This window comes from Salvelinus sp. IW2-2015, linkage group LG26 (assembly GCF_002910315.2).
Source record: "Salvelinus sp. IW2-2015 linkage group LG26, ASM291031v2, whole genome shotgun sequence".
Lineage (NCBI taxonomy): Eukaryota > Metazoa > Chordata > Actinopteri > Salmoniformes > Salmonidae > Salvelinus > Salvelinus sp. IW2-2015.
The window spans coordinates 11,105,331-11,124,621 of NC_036866.1; the positions used below are offsets into that span (position 1 = coordinate 11,105,331).

General features: G+C 42.9%; 1 protein-coding gene across 5 annotated transcripts in view; it reads right to left on the reverse strand.

Annotated features, from left to right (window-relative positions):
• The window catches only part of LOC111953032 (unconventional myosin-IXb), a 114,691-nt gene that overhangs the window by 72,527 nt on the left and 22,873 nt on the right, over window positions 1-19,291 (reverse strand). For all 5 annotated transcript variants that reach the window (XM_070435112.1, XM_070435113.1, XM_070435116.1 and 2 more), the window contains exon 2: window positions 6,654-7,560. In XM_070435112.1, the coding sequence (XP_070291213.1) occupies window positions 6,654-7,493 (840 nt within the window). In that variant the 5' untranslated portion in view covers window positions 7,494-7,560. The remainder of the gene's footprint in view (window positions 1-6,653; window positions 7,561-19,291) is intronic.

A 19,291-nucleotide genomic window follows, 5' to 3' on the forward strand; every position in this document is an offset into this window, starting at 1 on the left:
AGCATGCCAGCTACGGTATTCTCTTCTATTCTGCCCACTCTGCAGTTCAGGAAATGGACCAGACCAGTTTAAATTTAGGGGTAAATGCTGTCATTCAAGTGTGAAAAACCAGACTGAACACTTTGCGTTCGAATCCAAGGAGGTCTGAGAAATGCATACAGTTAAGTTACAATGCTGGATTTACTTCCAATAAACTGCATTCCTCGAGGCCTTTTCTAGTTTATTACCAATTTTTTTGCCACATTACTGAGGAAATAAATGAAGACTGTAAGAGGGATTTGCTGCCATATTAGAGCTGGGGTGCATTAGTTCCAAACACCAATTAAAGCAGCCAGCTCCACACAAATTAACAACCAATGGCGAGTGTCGATTTATACTGCTCGTGTGTGTGTGTGTGTGTGTGTGTGTGTGTGTGTGTGTGTGTGTGTGTGTGTGTGATATCTGTGTTCCAAATTTGGCAAATCTGCTGAGGTAAGTTTTCTGCATTCTGTGTTTGGAGGAGTGGGGGGTTGGGGTGAGAATGAGTGTGTTACTGGTGTGAGAATGCATGTATTCTTTGCAGGGCTGGGAATTCTGCTTGCTGGTGTGTGTGTCCTGTGCAGGTTTCTGTGTTGGAATTACCAGGCTGACTCGGAGGCGGCATGGTGCCTGGGGCCCAGAGCAGGCCTTTCCTCCTTCAGTGACTGACTCAACCATCTCTAACAGGAAGCGCTTCATAATGTCACATGACCATGGGCCCAGAGGTCACTGACAACATATGAGTCAGAGCCAACCAGGACTCAGAAAGCAGCTCAAAACAGCCTCATCACTGTGGAGTGTATCACAACTATTGTACTATACCATTTGTGATGGAAAAGACCACTATGTGTATGAAACAACCTTGAGCTTTCAAAACGTGGGAGAGAAAGCCTACAGATAGGTGTGTTTGTTCCTCTAACGTCAAGTCCAAACAAAAGACAGCTGTGGTTCAGCACGAGCCTGGGAATCAGTCAGGCTGTCATCAGTCAGAAGCTGACAGGCGCCAGGGGCATATAGCCTCATCTACTCACAAAGAAGGGAGGAAGTGCAACTCACCTGACCCAAAACAAAAATGATTCACACAGTTTTGCTGTATGCTGATTGTTATCCCCTTGTTGTAGTAACTCGTATCGTACTAGGCCTAAACGGGTTGATTGATTCTCACTACCATGGCTGGCTCGTTCCTAGAACTTGAGTTTTTCCAATTAAGGGTAATGAATGGTAGCAATTGTTCAACATATAATATATTGCAACAATGTGTATGATCCATTTCGAATTGACGGTTAGGTTTAGCTCCAGACCACAAATAGAAGACGGAACATTATATTGAGCTACATGGGAGGTCTAGAGCTTTTCAGAGTTATTCAAAAGCTGGTGTCTAGAAAGTATTTCCATGAGGTTTCCTTCAGTTTGCACAGCTGTTCAAGATAAGACACTGACTTCTGGTCAAGGGCCTGATTTTCACTCTATTCTCACATGATATTACTCATGAGACACTGATATAGAACAATGGGGGTATATCACAAAGCAGGATCACTTTCTGTAAAAACATTCAGATAACTGGTTATCTTCCAGAGAGCCAAAGTTTAATTTGCTATTGAGCTCAAAGCATGATTTGCATCAACACCATATCATTTAAGCCAACCTTTGTTCAGGATCTAGTAAATGTTGAGTTGTTTGAGAAGGAGCTTTGTAAAGGGTTAAACTGAGGCCTTGGCTTCCCCATCTTCTCTTTCATTTCTTCTTTTTGGGGAAAACAGCTTTTACAACTGTCTCTACATGCTTGGAGATCATCTTTCACCCCCTCCGGTCACATGCCTGATGACTATAACTGAGATCTCCAACTCCTGGCTCAAGTTAAAAATACATTTGACTCGGGGCACATCTCAAAAGACAGAAGTGACTTCCATTCCTCTTCTCTGGAAGAACTAGGTTTGACGATCTCTTCATGCTTCCTGAACTTCTTCAATAGTATTCATGTGGACAGAGTACAGACTCATATTTATTCTTTGTCATGACAACATTAGTCACCTATGTAGAGGAATCATCTCCCTTGGGAATGAGCCATCAGCAAAAAACACATTTCACATCCGGTTTAAATCCCTGCTTCTATGCCAACCTCGACTGTGTGAGAATGTGGTACTAATCGCGGGGAATGAGTGTTTACAGACACCCATGACAGGCATAAGGTGACACACAAACACATCCTTAGCCCCATTGCAACCACACACATCCTGCTTAGGGTTGAATGACGGGGAACCAGGTTACCGAGAGTTGCCGGGATTTACCGCCCAAAACCACTTTTTCCAAGGATAAATAACTGAAAAACCAGTAAATAATAAAGTATTAATATGAATTAACGTGAAATGGAACTGTTAAATTATATGCGATGTCCAAATCTGGCTTCTCTACGGCCTCTGCATGATAAATCAACGCTCAAGGTGGGGACAGACAGCCCATCTCAGTATGGAGCGCAATTCACAACGCATGTAGGTAACTTTTTTTCTTGTGACAGGTAGKCCTACATTTGCTGCAGCTCAGCCCATGCTACAGTAATATACAGACTGAATGTGCGTCTAATTTACCCATCACCATTTGGCTTTCGGGGTCACCTTGTTTTTGATAATTGCAGCTGCAGAGTTTTAAAATACTTGATTATCACTTGAACATAATTGCTTTAAAATCAGTGCATGCATGAGCACTCTCAGTCTTTCTCTCTCCATCAACCCATCCAAAACCGATAATATAATTCTAGTCCTATATTATTCAAGGATGTCATAAGAATGAGGAAGGACAACTAAACATTTCATTTAACTGTTGAACGTAAGGAAGGAATGAAGCAACAATAGAGAGAGAGAAAGAGGAGGTAGGCTAATAACATTAGGGGAAATATTATGAAAGGTATACGTGTCAGTCTACTAAATATACAAACATGCCCTGCTACATTTCATGTAAATCAAATTCGCTAGCCAATACTTGTAACTTTATAGGCTGCATGTGCTGCACCAGAATCGCATGTTCTCTGTTTTATCATGGTTTGCACAATGTGCGTAATTCCAGTCCAAATAAATACAATAACACAGTTCACACTCAAAAAAGATTAGCTAACTGGAGCTAGTTTCATTTATTTACCCAAGAGAACATAGGCTATAGCTAGCTAAATCTATGGGCTTTCATGTTTTTCTGTCATGCGTAATGTGCAGTAGCCTATATCATATACAGCATGAATTGGATAATTGCACAATCTGGGCTTTTTTGGGCTTGGGGTCATAAATGCCGTTAATGTAGGCCTCATAAAATGTATTTAATATATGGCTCATCAGGCTCAGGTAGCATCAGGTTTGAATTTTCGTGCTGACCCAAGCTCTAATCAAATCCAGACATATTTATGCACTTTATAATGCTTTTGAATGACACATCCAGTTTTGGTGGGAAATAAGTGATTTATTCTAGGGATGGAACGTTTGTAAAATACCAGGAAAATATTAAACCCTAACCCTGCTAGGCAAGGTTTATTATGAGGTAGGAGTAGGGCTGTTGCGGAGACCGCAGTAAAATTCCACGTGACCGTTGAGTCACGATAATATCCTCTTATGCACCCCGGACATGCGTTGGTAGTACCCAACTTGATAATGACCATCAGGTCCTAACAGCCTGGTTCTCAGGGCTCTATTGTCCCTCCATCACGTCCTAATGGCCTGGTTCTCAGGGATCTATTGTCCCTCCATCAGGTCACTAATGGCCTGGTCCTCAGGGCTCTATTGTCCCTCCATCCGGTCCTAATGGCCTGGTTCTAAGGGCACTATTGTCCGTCCATCAGGTCCTAATGGCCTGGTTCTCAGGGCTCTATTGTCATTCCATCAGGTCCTAACAGCCTGGTTCTCAGGGTTCTGTTGTCCCTCCATCACGTCCTAATGGCCTGGTTCTCAGGGCTCTATTGTCCCTCTAACCACTCTGACATCAATGCAAATGCAATGGAAAAATTACATCAAACCCATCAAAACAGTAACGTGCTTTTAAAACTCACCTCAGTGGGATTGATCAATTTGAAGAAAGGAGTTCAATAACAGGTTGAAACTGAGTGGAAAACAAGGTCGTTGCGGATGTTGTTTCAAAGCCTAACAACGAAATGGACAGCACTTTCTAAGGTGTTTATTCATTCAAAAACACCCATACACATAGAGCTTATGCATAGGCCTATATATGAGCCTAAGCCTGAAAAAAAAAGTGAATTAAAATGATTGTGCCGTTATACATAAGTCTACCGTAAACATTAAATAAACATTGGTACATAATTGGTCTAGCATATACTCTGGACTGTAGTATTATGCATACTGGACGGACTGGTTACCTTGTTATACCCTCCAAACTTTCCATCCACGAGTCTGGGAAAGAACCTATAGGCCTAGGCAATGCTGTTGGTTGTGCAGTGCGGCTTACAAAGTTAGCCTACACTTATAGTGAATTTAATTTTGAATAGGGCTAGTAACAGGGCATTTTTTATATTTTCATAATGAATAGGCTGACACTACCTTTAGCTACAGAATATCTCACCATCATGCATTTCCATCTCCTCTCTCGCTTTCATTCTTTATCGAGTGTGCAGAGAGAGGGCCTGTCAACAGTTTTATTAAATATTTTTCTTTGTGATAACATGTTACTATCATTGTCCCCGAACAGATTTCATTTGGTTTCTCAAATGAAGCACTGGGTACCTGCAGGAACAGGGTTAGAGAGCCTATGGCATACAGAGTACTGGGTACCTGCAGGAACAGGGTTAGAGAGCCTATGGCTACTAAACCCTGTTTCATACTCAGGTACACCTCAGAAACAGGGTGTAGAAGCCTCCATGTGTGTACATTACCAGTAGTAGGCTCTCTAACCAGTCACTGTTCCTGGCAGTGACGCTTGCAGGGAACAGGAGTCCCGTTTAGAGACAGCCATATACTCTGATGGCATACAGGAGTTGAGCTGCCATATGGGCTCTTCTAACGCTGGTTTCCTGCAGGGGTACTACTCGGCAGTTTACAGGATTGGTTTTGCGGGTATGTTTTAAGTTTATTAGGAGGAGGTACCCTATGCTTCTAGGTAATTATACCTGCGATGGAGGCTGCGTCCTCTAGTACACGCCAGGACAAACTGTGTCGCTGGCTGGTAATGAGGTACTACGAGAGCGCATATTGGCATACAGGGGTACCCATACTCTGTTAGTGCCATTAGGCTCACTAACCCTTCGTATTCCGTTGCAAGGTACTGGTACCGGTCACACTGCAGGCAGGTAACAGGTGACGTTAGCCCGAGAGCTAATGGCTATATATGTATCCACGTGTCCTGAGTCTGATTGCCATAGTAGGGGCTTCTCTTACCCAATGCACCCCTGTGTTCCTGCAAGAGGAAAGGGTTAGTGAAGCCTCCATCATACAGAGGTACTCTGTTATACTGTGCCCATAGGCCTCTCTAACCCTGTCTGAGACAAACTACATAGGTACCCTGGCACGAGACCATCAGTTAGAGAGCCTATCGGCCCATACAGGTACTGCAGGTACCTGCAGGAACAGGGTTAGAGAGCCTATGGCATACAGAGTACTGGGTACCTGCAGGAACAGGGTTAGAGAGCCTATGGCGCAATATCACCTGTCGAGCAGCGAGAGGCTGCATGCTCCTTAAACAGTGGTTGATGCATGGAGTGAAATAACCGGAGTAGCCTACCACACATCACAGAAAAACAAACCAGCAGGAAAGTGGCCTCCATTCGCTATTCAAGCGCATACGGACAATGTCTTTTTCCACCTGCCCCTGTTCCTGCCCATTTGATGGGCAATTCTAAATCAAAACTCAATTTACATATTAGTAAAGACCAGATTAAATTGAGAATAGTCTGATGGGTGGAAATACGATCACTTGATGAGAAAACAGCATGTTCAGCCTGAGGCAAGAAACAGAGCACAAGCTTCTTTTTTTTGCGACTTTCTCAAATCATAAATAGCCTGTAGTCGCACCACGGAGCCCATATACTGTATGTTTTGATTTCCAAAACAATCTAAGGTTCGTATCATTCACAGCTAAATTTGCCAAATAACTTTATAAGAACTGATTCAAATGATTACTTTTATGCTCAACATAGCCACTTCATATGCGCACTCGCTGTGGAATGGGAAAAATATCCTTTATTTAATTCAGCTAAGTTCAATTAGGYCTACAGTATATTCTTCCTACTTTAAAATCATATCATATAAAATAATGGCACGGGACTAAAGCATATCTTGTCTGCTAAATGAACAAGCCTACAGCCTATGGCATAGCCAGATAACATACAGTTGGGCCTAGGCCAACTAATATTCTGTTCTTCATATCATAATGTTTCATTAGACCTGCCTAAAATAAATCATAGATTTATTGTGATGGTGTAAATTAAATTGACTTAGAACCTCTTAAATGTAGATGTTCCAAAGGGACGCATCAGCGGCTTGTATGTGTGGTGGCCTAGAGATGCTAAACGTGTTTATGTTCATTAACGGTCAATTACCATGAGACCGGTAGTCTTTTGCATGAAAATAACTAGCTGACATTTCATGACTGCCACAGCCTCAGGTAGGAGCCACAACTTAATTTCACACGAATACAAATAGCCTTACCTCCAGCACAGGCCCAGCCCCTAGAATAGTCCTCTCCACCCCGCTGGCGTAGCCCTTCTGGCTGAGGGCCGTCAGACAGTGGATGAGGAAGTTGGTGCTCTGGGTCTTCCCCGAGCCGCTCTCCCCAGAGATAACAATGCACTGGTTTACCCTCTTTCTTAGCATGGCGTAGTATGCCACGTCCGCAATGGCAAAGATGTGCGGCTCCAGTTTCCCCAGCTGGTGGTTCTCGTACATCTTGACGTACTTGGGGTTGTAGATGGATAGGAACTTGAAGGGATTGATAGCAATAAGGATAGACCCGGCGTAGGTGTATATCTTTTTCTTGTGGAAGCGGTTGCGCAAGTTATCCAGGATGCTGCTCTCGTTGAGTGCCGGGAGGTTACACAGGTCGTCAAAGTCATCATGGCGTGGGGGGAGAAAGCCTCTGGCTGCTAGCTTCTGGGCCTCCTGCTCCTTGCAGAGAGCGGGGAGGTGGACGTAGTGGATGGTGCCATCACGGTTCCTCTCCTGGAGGAGGAAGTAGAAACCTTCGCTCTGAAGGTGCTGCTCCTGGGCCTTCCGTGGCCACAGCAGGACCCTCTGGACGGGGAGGTCCCAGTACTCCAGCACCCACTCCTCCCCGCCACACTCCTTCACCTCAGCAAGCACGTAGAGCCGCTTGGGGTCTAGGCCCAGAGCCAAGGCTGCATCCTGGATGACGGAGGCGGCTGTGGCCTCCTTGGGCACCTTGAGAGTGCAGCAAGATGGGCAGTCCGCTGAGAGCCGTGGGTAGACCTGCAGGTTGTAGGCCCGTCCATCTTGGCTAGGTGCTCCGCCTTCGCCATCTTTGACACTCATTCTGGGCCAGGTGGAGTTGCCTAAGCATGCCGTCTGCACTGCCTGCTGTTCTCTCACCACCCAGCACCTGGGGATCAAAGGAGAACAATTGTTTTCTGAGACAGTTATACATTAAAGCTCAAAAGCTGAAGAAAAAAAAAGTCACAGCAGAGCTTAGTTGCAGGGAGCTGACTGAAAGCAACAAGAGCTGTGAGGCTAACTGTTAGCCACATGCACGCTGAAAGTGCCTGTGCCAAACGACCCTGTATTGGATCAAGTATTCAATTAAGAAAATAGTTTCATATAGGCTAAACGAAAGACATTAAACTATTCCAGATAGTGGAGGTTTCCCATTTGGGCATTGCCGTCTCGCAAAGGTCTAAACAGTTTGCCACAACGGCATTACGCCTGCGTTTCAAAATGCTAACAAATGGGTTGGTTTTTAAACAAAGACTCACAGACCACAGTGTGTGAACTCCAAACTAGAGGTCGACCGATTAATCGGAATGGCCGATTAATTATGGSCGATTTCAAGTTATCATAACAATTGGAAATCGGTAATTTTGGACGCCGATTTTGCCGATATTTAATTTTTTTAAAGTTGAAAAAAAACACCTTTAACTAGGCAAGTCAGTTAAGAACACATTCTTATTTTCAATGTCGGCCTAGGAACGGTGGGTTAACTGCCTTGTTCAGGGGCAGACTGACAGATTTTTACCTTGTCAGCTAAGGGATTCAATCTTGCAACCTTACGGTTAACTAGTCCAACGCTCTAACCACCTGCCTCACGAGGAGCCCGCCTGTTACGCGAATGCAGTAAGAAGCCAAGATAAGTTGCTAGCTAGCATTAAACTTATCTTGTAAAAAACAATCATAATCACTAGTTATAACTACACATGGTTGATGATATTACTAGTTTATCTAGCGTGTCCTGCGTTGCATATAATCGATGCAGTGCGCATTCGCGAAAAAGGACTGTCGTTGCTCCAACGTGTACCTAACCATAAACATCAATGCCTTTCTTAAAATCAATACACAGAAGTATGTATTTTTAAACCTGCATATTTAGCTGAAAGAAATCCAGGTTAGCAGGCAATATTAACCAGGTGAAATTGTGTCACTTCTCTTGCGTTCATTGCACGCAGAGTTAGGGTATATGCAACAGTTTGGGCCGCCTGGCTCGTTGCGAACTAATTTACCAGAATTCTACGTAATTATGACATAACATTGAAGGTTGTGCAATGTAACAGGAATATTTAGACCGATGGATGCCACCGTTAGATAAAATACGTAACAGTTCCGTATTTCACTGAAAGAATAAATATTTTGTTTTCGAGATGATAGTTTCCGGATTCGACCATATTAATGACCTAAGTCTTGTATTTCTGTGTGTTATTATGTTATAATTAAGTCTATGATTTGATAGAGCAGTCTGTCTGAGCGATGGTGGGCACCAGCTCGCTCGTAAGCATTCATTCAAACAGCACTTTMSTGCGTTTTGCCAGCAGCTCTGCTGTTTATGAATTCAAGCCTATCAACTCCCGAGATTAGGCTGGTGTAACCGATGTGAAATGGCTAGCTAGTAGCGGGGTGCGCGTAATAGCGTTTCAAACGTCACTCGCTCTGAGACTTGGAGTAGTTGTTCCCCTTGCTCTGCATGGGTAACGCTGCTTCGAGGGTGGCTGTTGTCGTTGTGTTCCTGGTTCGAGCCCAGTAGCGGTGAGGACTTATCTTATAAAAAACAAATCAATTCAATCAATCATAATCACTAGTTAACGACACATGGTTGATGATATTACTAGTTTATCTAGCGTGTCCTGCGTTGCATATAATCGATGCGGTGCCTATCGATGGCCGTCTATGTGTACCTAAACCATAAACATCAATGCCTTTCTTAAATGAATACACAGAAGTATATATTTTTAAACCTGCATATTTAGCTAAAAGAAATCCAGGTTAGCAGGCAATATTTGAAAAAAATAAACGTCTTGTTTTCGAATGATAGTTTCCGGATTCGACCAATATTAATGACCTAAGGCTCGTATTTCTGTGTGTTTATGTTATAACTAAGTCTATGATTTGATAGAGCAGTCCGACTGAGCGGAGGTAGGACGCAGCAGGCTCATAAGCATTCATTCAAACAGCACTTTCCTGCGTTTTGCCAGAAGCTCTTCGCTGTGCTTCAAGCCTGTCAACTCCCGAGATTAGGCTGGTGTAACCGATGTGAAATGGCTAGCTAGTTAGCGGGGTGCGCGTTAATAGCGTTTCAAACGTCACTCGCTCTGAGACTTGGAGTAGTTGTTCCCCTTGCTCTGCATGGGTAACGCTGCTTCGAGGGTGACTGTTGTCGTTGTGTTCCTGGTTCGAGCGAGGAGAGGGACAGAAGCTATACTGTTACACTGGCAATACTAAAGTGCCTATAAGAACATCCCATAGTCAAAAGGTATATGAAATACAAACGGTATAGAGAGAAATAGTCCTATAATAACTACAACCTAAAACTTCTTACCTGGGAATATTGAAGACTCATGAAAAAAGGAACCACCAAGCTTTCATATGTTCTCATGTTCTGAGCAAGGAACTTAAATGTTAGCTTTTTTACATGGCACATATTGCACTTTTTCTTTCTTCTCCAACACTTTGTTTTTGCATTATTTAAACCAAATTGAACATGTTTCATTATTTATTTGAGTCTAAATTGATTTTATTGATGTATTAAATTAAGTTAAAATAAAAGTGTTCATTGTTCATTCAGTATTGTTGTAATTGTCATTATTACAAATATATATATATAAAAAATAAAAATGTAAAAAAGAATCTGCCGATTAATCGGTATCGACTTTTTTTGGTCCTCCAATGATCGGTATCGGCGTTGAAAAATCATAATCGGTTGACCTCTAATACACACGTGAATGTGTACGTGTGTGTGTGTGTGTGTGTGTACACACACAAATATATTTATACGCACACATACACACTTCAAATTTGTGGATTTGGCTATTTCAGCCACACCCGTTGCTGACAGGTGTATAAAATCGAGCACAGTCATGCAATCTCCATAGACAAACATTGGCAGTAGAATGGCCTTCTTGAAGAGCTCAGTGACTTTCAAAGTGGCACCGCCATAGGATGCCACCTTTCCAACAAGTCAGTTGGAATTTCTGCCCTGCTAAAGCTGCCCCGGTCAACTGTAAGTGCTGTCATTGTGAAGTGGAAACGTCTAGGAGCAACAACAGCTCAGCCGCGAAGAAGTAAGCTACACAAGCTCACAGAATGGGGCCGCCGAAGCTCCTAGCCCGTAAAAATCATCTGTCTTCAGTTGCAACAGTCACTACTGAGTTCCAAACTGCCTCTGGAAGCAACGTCAACACAAAACTGTTCGTCCATGGCCGAGCAGCCGCACACAAGCCTAAGATGACCATGTGCAATGCCAAGCGTCGGCTGGAGTTGGCAATGAACTGGTGAGGAAGTTTAAAAGGAKGGAGTGACGTGTAGCCAAGCTCTGGAATGATATAATCACATTGGCTAAATTGATACCTTGCTGCACTGCAAACGTTTTWAAAAAAGTCAGAGAGAAATTAATTAATTCAAACAATGAACCCACCAACCTGTCAGTGGCAGTGCTCGGCCTGTCAGTGGCAATGTCCCAGACAACAATTTCTATTGGTTAAAAGCTTATTTTCACATGCAAAAAGACACAAATATCTAACCTGTTTCGAATAAATAATTGATAGATTGTAACAGGACAATATTTCTCAATTGGTGTGAACGGTGTAATAAACAAAAATATATATAATTATTTGGACCAAAATAACGGACTTGGTGAGAAAGGACATTTACTGAAAATAGGTATTTCACAAGATTAAATCATGACAGGAGTGTATGACTCATATTAAAGAGATGGAGTCCAGACAGGCTCATTTCTGAAACTTTTTGAACGGACATATAGGCCTATAGAGAGAAATAGCGAACTCACACACCCCAATAAAAGGACCCCCCCAAATCAAAGCCACCAAACACAAGAGCAAATATTTGCCCTTACCTTTAAACAACTTGAAAAACCAACAGAACATTAAATGATAATGAATAGACAAGGAAAGTATGAAGGGGAGAGCGACAGCTATGTGAAAGAATGAAGATTAAATTGACAATCATTAAAATAGAAACAAATATACACAACATGTCCATAGCCTATTTATCAGCGTTGATTAGTCTATAAATTAAGAAAAAATAATTGGAATTATATACCATGCAAGGTACCTGCGTAACGGTCGTTAAGACACTAACAGCATACAGACGGTAGGCAATTAAGGTCACAGATATGAAAACTTAGTAGAAAGGCCTCTTTAGTGTCCTGACTCTGAAAAACACCAAAAGAAAGATGCCCAGGGTCCCTGCTCATCTGCGTGAACGTGCCTTAGGCATGCTGCAAGGAGGCATGAGGACTGCAGATATGGCCAGGGCAATAAATTGCAATGTCCGTACTGTGAGATCCCTAAGACAGCGCTACAGGGAGACAGGACGGACAGCTGATCGTCCTCGCAGTGGCAGATCACGTGTAATAACACCTGCACAGGATCGGTACATTCGAACATCACACCTGCGGGACAGGTACAGGATGGCAACAACAACTGCCCGAGTTACACCAGGAACGCACAATCCCTCCATCAGTGCTCAGACTGTCCGCAATAGGCTGAGAGAGGCTGGACTGAGGGCCTGTAGGCCTGTTGTAAGGCAGGTCCCCACCAGACATCACCAGCACCAACGTCGCCTATGGGCACATCCCACCGTCGCTGGACCAGACAGGACTGGCAAAAAGTGCTCTTCACTGACGAGTCGCGGTTTTGTCTCACCAGGGGAGATGGTCGGATTCGCATTTATCGTCAAAGGAATGAGCGTTACACAGAGGCCTGTACACTGGAGCGGGATCGATTTGGAGGTGGAGGCTCCGTCATGGTCTGGGGCGGTGTGTCACAGCATCATCAGACTGAGCTTATTGTCATTGTAGGCAATCTCAACACTGTGCATTACAGGGAAGACATCCTCCTCCCTCATGTGGTACCCTTCCTGCAGGCTCATCCTGACATGACCCTCCAGCATGACAATGCCACCAGCCATACTGCTCGTTCTGTGCGTGATTTCCTGCAAGACAGGAATGTCAGTGTTCTGCCATGGCCAGCAAAGAGCACGTCTGGGACCTGTTGGATCGGAGGTTGAGGGCTAGGGCCATTCTGCTCAGAAATGTCTGGGAACTTGCATGTGCCTTGTTGGAAGAGTGGTGCACAGCAAGAACTGGAAAATCTGGTGCAGTCCATGAGGAGGAGATGCACTGCAGTACTTAATGCAGCTGGTGGCCACACCAGATACTGTTACTTTTAATTTTAACCCCCCCCCCTCCTTATTCAGGGACACATTCCATTTCTGTCAGTCACATGTCTGTGGAACTTGTTCAGTTTGTCTCAGTTGTTGAATCTTATGTTCATACAAATATTTACACACGTTAAGTTTGCTGAAAATAAACGCAGTTGACAGTGAGGACTTTTTTTTGCTGAGTTTATTCTAAAAGGAGGCCGATTTATTTACTAGCAAGCAGTAAAAACGTGAATTGTATCAAATAAAATAACGATTTTATTACTGAAGTGCCATAGCCTAGAGCTTCTACACCCCTGCGCATCTAGCGGTTTAACTGCTGGAGCATCAAACGCCAGTTGGAAAGAAAAGGTGGTATTGACAATTTAATAGACAGACTAACTTTTTWAAAAATTGCTTATAATAGTTAGTAAACAATATGGCTATTAGGTCAAGTTTATCTACATGAAAATAAAATTTATTTCATTTWAAAAAATGAATGTAGACCTATTTAAAAGGTTGACAGTTATTATATTTTCATTTCGGTCTTCACCATCAGTATAGCCCATTATAATGTAACCTACTATTACTTGGCATTGGTAGCTCTACTAAGTGACCAGACAGACACAGAGAGTCAAGAAACTGACCTAAATAACTGTATGGCAGGCAGGAGGCAATGCTTTAGTAACAAGATCCAGAACTATTACTGTAGGCACATAGTCGCATACACCCATCATTTATCCCTGCTGTCACCAGGCAAGAGTTAGGTTTTACAATGTGCAAAAATACAAAAATGCTGACCTACATGCCCCCAAAAAAACAGTCCCACTCCCAACCAAGGAATAGGTTTGTTTTGTTATCATAACATTATCTTATCTTAAAATCCATTGTTTCCTCTTGGTAAACATGCAAAAAGCCCAAATTACCAACGTAGGCATCTACTCCACATTCACTATATAGTGCTCCCGGACAGAACAGTAACAAAGTAAAGAGACCATGTCAAGAGAATTGCATCAATAGTGAGACAAACTCTGGAATCATTTAGGTCCCATTTCAGAAGGGAAAGAGAGCTTCAAAACAGCAGACAGTGACTCGAATGTTTACCACAACCCCAGAAATCCAAGCCCAAAAATGCCAGGGCATGTAAAATTGAACCACAAAAAACTGCATTATCATTATCCTGCATTATGAGCTGGTCTGGTTTAAATCTGTCAGTTTAACTCTTTCCACTGATACCCAGAATGGCTTCAAAGCAGAGACGCAAAAGCTGTGCGAGGGGCTTCAGAACGCAATCAAAATGGGTTATTGCGAATGCTTTAGCTTATCTCAGAACCTTCTGGGAAGTGTGGAGGATGCCCAGAATTCCAGAGACAAAGAGAATGGATCCATGGTTGGGGCTAAGCTCAGGTTTCAGCTGCTTACGGCAGGCAGGAATTTTTAAAAACAAGCTCCTTATATCCTTAGGTTATTGGTGAAGGTACCCCTATGCCCTCAATCGTCAATGGGACTAGGTCTAGCCTAAATCAGAATATAAGAWAATTTTCTAACAATTAAACCAACAATGATGATTAGGCCTACGATCTCATGATGTCCCATGAAAGCACCCTTCGAGCAATGTAAATTAGGCCAGTTTGTGTAAGACCACACATTTCTATCACTGGGTAATTTGCTGTGGCTTTTCAATCCTAAGGACTGTAATGAACACTGTATCACTTGTGATATGACCAATATTTCAATTAGCTTCATACTCAACACTCAGTAACACCCCTCGAGTTAGGTTTTATTGAATTCTAAGGACATCATCAGGAAGACAGACATAAATGCACACAAATGGCATAACTACTTAATTGGAAGTACATCAAAATGTGAGTGCCAAACCAACTTTGTGTAATGGAAATCAGGAATGCATTTCTGGAAACATGAGTAAAACATTGTGGTGCCGGCTTCAAAATGGAGCAATGCACAACAATCAGCAAACACGTAACATACACAGCCTTTATCAACATAACTGATCCACGGAGAGATAGGGAATACCAACTATGCCATGCTACTCACTCTTCCACTCCATGTAGAGCTATAAACCCCACTCAAGGTCAGTGTTTCCCCTATATGCTAAAATCGTGGCTGCCACTGCAAAAACTCTATTTAAAAAAATAATTAAAACAAACAAATATTTGTGTAAACTTAAACGACTAAAACAAGATATAAAGTACGAAGTAAAGATAATGGCTCACTATATTTTTAAAACGAGATCATCTTTGACAACTAACAATCACCAATATAAATATAGCAGGAAATTAGTGTTGAAACTACAATTTCTTTCTCAGCCCAAAGCAAAATGTGTAGAATTGCAGGAAACTAGCTTTGAAACTGTAAAATAGTCCCTCTATCCCAAAGCAAAATGTGTAGAATTGCAGGAAACTAATTTTAAAACATTGTCTCTGCGGCTAATAGGGCCTCCAAAATAGAGGTCGATCGATTAATCGGAATGGCCGATTAATTAGGGCCGATTTCAAGTTTTCATAACAATCGGTTAACGGTATTTTTGGACACCGATTTGACCGTTTTTTTTTACACCTTTMTTTAACTAGGCAAGTCAGTTAAGAACACGTTCTTATTTTCAATGACGGCCTAGGAACGGTGGGTTAACTGCCTTGTTCAGGGGCAGAACAACAGATTTTTACCTTGTCAGCTCGGGTATTCAATCTTGGATCCTTACAGTTAACTAGTCCAACGCTCTAACCACTTGCCTCTCATTGCACTCCACGAGGAGCCTGCCTGTTGCCTTGGCTTCTTACTGCATTCGCGTAAGTTGCTAGCTAGCATTAAACTTATCTTATAAAAAAATCAATCAATCAATCATAATCACTAGTTAACTACACACGGTTGATGATATTACTAGTTTATCTAGCGTGTCCTGCGTTGCATATAATCGATGCGGTGCGTATTCGCGGAAAAAGGACTGTCGTTGCTCCAACGTGTACATAACCATAAACATCAATGCCTTTCTTAAAATCAATACACAGAAGTATATATTTTTAAACCTGCATATTTAGCTAAAAGAAATCCAGGTTAGCAGGCAATATTAACCAGGTGAAATTGTGTCAATTCTCTTGCGTTCATTGCACGCAGTCAGGGTATATGCAATAATAATAAACATTTTGTTTTCTAAATGATAGTTTCCGGATTCGACCATATTAATGACCAAAGGCTCGTATTTCTGTGTGTTATGTTATAATTAAGTCTATGATTTGATATTTCATAGAGCAGTCTGACTGAGCGATGGTAGGCAGCAGCAGGCTCGTAAGCATTCATTCAAACAGCACTTTTGTGCGTTTTGCCAGCAGCTCGTCGCTGTGCTTCAAGCATTGCGCTGTTTATGACTTCAAGCCTATCAACTCCCAAGATTAGGCTGGTGTAACCGATGTGAAATGGCTAGCTAGTTAGCAGGGTGCGCGCTAATAGCTTTTCAAACGTCACTCGCTCTGAGACTTGGAGTAGTTGTTCCCCTTGCTCTGCATGGGTAACACTGCTTCGAGGGTGGCTGTTGTCGATGTGTTCCTGGCTCGAGCCCAGGTAGCGGCGAGGAGAGGGATGGAAGCTATACTGTTACACTGGCAATACTAAAGTGCCTATAAGAACATCCAATAGTCAAAGGTATATGGAATACAAATGGTAGAGAGGGAAATAGTCCTATAAATACTATATTAACTACAACCTAAAACCTCTTACCTTGGAATATTGAAGTCTCATGTTAAAAGGAACCACCAGCTTTCATATGTTCTCATGTTCTGAGCAAAGAACTTAAATGTTAGCTTTTTTACATGGCACATATTGCACTTCTACTTTCTTCTCCAACACTTTGTTTTTGCATTATTTAAACCAAATTGAACATGTTTCATTATTTGAAGCTAAATAGATTTTAATTGATGTATTATATTAAGTTAAAATAAGTGTTCATTCAGTATTGTTGTAATTGTCATTATTWCAAATAACTAAAAACAAATATATTTTAATTTTTTAATTTTTTATTATAAAAATCGGCCGATTAATCGTTGCAGGATTTTTTTGGTCCTCCAATAAATCGGTATCGGTGTTGAAAAATCATAATCGGTCGACCTCTACTCCAAAACCACGGCCCTACCCCGCTAACTTTGCCGCCGCTGCTGAAAAAAATATATAGGGGAAACAGGTGAAGTGCCATACCGTTGAGACAGAGGATCCCATCCCATAATGAATGGGTCTAGCTATAGATTTATGACCAGTTGTTTTCCGGGTTTATGACCTCAATGAGCTGACAACCATGAGATTACGAGCACATCACTGTGATAGTCAGTGAACTCCAGACGCCTGTCAGGTTGCAGCCAACACAGAGCTCAGAGCTGAGCCACCACTTGGTGACTGGCAGGAAGTGAATGAGCCATTACGGAGACTCACAGACAGACCAATGAAGGCATTTGGCCATTAACCCACACACATCACAGCTCTATGGGGATCCACCCACAGGAAGTGGATTCTGAGTCGCCTGGTCTCCTAAGACCTGAGCTAGCAGACATTCCCTTTGAACCAGGCAAGTGGGAGGGGCAGAGGAAATAATACAAAAGATTCCCATGCTGTGATGACTGTCAGGGTTAGGTTTCCCATTTGTGTGATGTCAGGATTAGCTAAGAGGCAACTCTATCAGTCAGAGGAAGAGTACACAAAACTTACTCTTTCCATGACAGACTGACCAGTACAAAAGCTATGATCCCTTAGTGATGTCACATGTTAAATCTACTTCAATGAGTGTAGATAAAGGGGAGGAGACAGGTTAAAGAAGGATTTAAGCCTTGAGACAAGGATTGTGTGTGTGCCATTCAGAGGGTGAATGGGCAAGACAAAAGATTTAAGTGCCTTTGAAGAGGGTATGGTAGTAGGTGCCAGGCGCACCGGTTTGAGTGTGTCAAGAACCGCAACTATTCTGTTTTTTTTCACGCTCAACAGCTTCCCATGTGTATCAAGAATGGTCCACCACCCAAAGGACATCCAGCCAACTTGACAACTGTGGGAAGCATTGGCGTGAACATCGGCCAGTATCTCTGTGGAACGCTTCGACACCTTGTAGACTCCATGCCCTGACAAATTGGAGGCTGTTCTGAGGGCAAAGGGGAGGGGGGGGTGCAACTCAATATTAGGTGTTCCTAATGTGTTGTCCACTCAGTGGATATCATCCTGCAGACCACCTACTTCTCCTTTGCAGGAAGAGGAGATGAGGGCCATTGAGGCTAGAAGAGGACTGGCCACCCCTCAGTCTGGTTCCTCTAGGATTCTTCCTAGGTTCTGGCCTTTCTAGGGAGTTTTTCCTAGCCACCGTGCTTCTACACCTGCATTGTTTGCTGTTTGGGGTTTTAGGCTGGGTTTCTGTACAGCACTTCGTGACATCAGCTGATGTAAGAAGGGCTTTATAAATACATTTGATTGATTTGATTGAGGCATCCATCAGCAGCTAGCAGCTAGCCTGATGGGGATGAGCAGCAGAGCTGGCCCGGGGCCAAACACAATTGATGCATTTTCATACAGGATTTACCTCAGTGTTTTACCCAAAAGGCTTTTCTGTTTCCATCTAAGTGGGCCGGCACCCATGTCTCATTGGGCCATGGCTACGGCGGACCTGCTCACACTTAGGGCTAAAGCCAGGCCACTGATACTTTTCAGCTGTCATTTAAATAACTTAGCATAAGCAGCTTCTCACAAAGCAACTGTTTTGGTTATGCAGAGGTTGTTGATTCTGCTCTTCACAAGTCCTCACTGTAGCTATGCAAACACAATTTCCCTAGTATAACATAGGTGGTATACATACACTAGTGTAACAGTCRAAAAGCTGCAATTGTTCCCCAGGAACAAAGAGAAGGGCATGCAGTGGTAAATCAGCTAGAGGACCTTTTATAGAGAGCAGATGCAACCARTAAGCCTGAATGAAAGAGAGTCTCTCACTGGAGCATGCGGCTGAAACAGAAACGCTGCCTTTGTTTCAGAATCACCTCAATCGGAGACTTAACTCTTCTAGCAGACGGCCAGGGCCGAGAGAAACTCAAAGGCCAGCAGAAAAGAGCGAGGCAGGCAAGCCCCCTCCTTCCCCAGCAGAGCGAGGAAGGCAGCCCCCCTCACCACCAACGCCACTCGGCTTCCTAAGCCTGGCCAGCCATGAACAATAAAACATGAGCTCAAGAACATCTGCTTCTTCTTTCTTCAGGGGAAAAAAAATACAGGGATCCCCAACTGCATTTGATTTGATAAATTTGATATAAAACTAAGCTGACGGACAAGAAAGGAAAGAAGAACAATGAACCAGCCAGACATCCGCTCCATAACCAGTGGAATATACCAAAACCAAACGAAAGAGCACTAATGATGGGATGACTGTGATTATGCTCAGCTGACTGCACTGTRTTGATTAGGTACAGCAAAAACATGCACAACTGATCAATAGA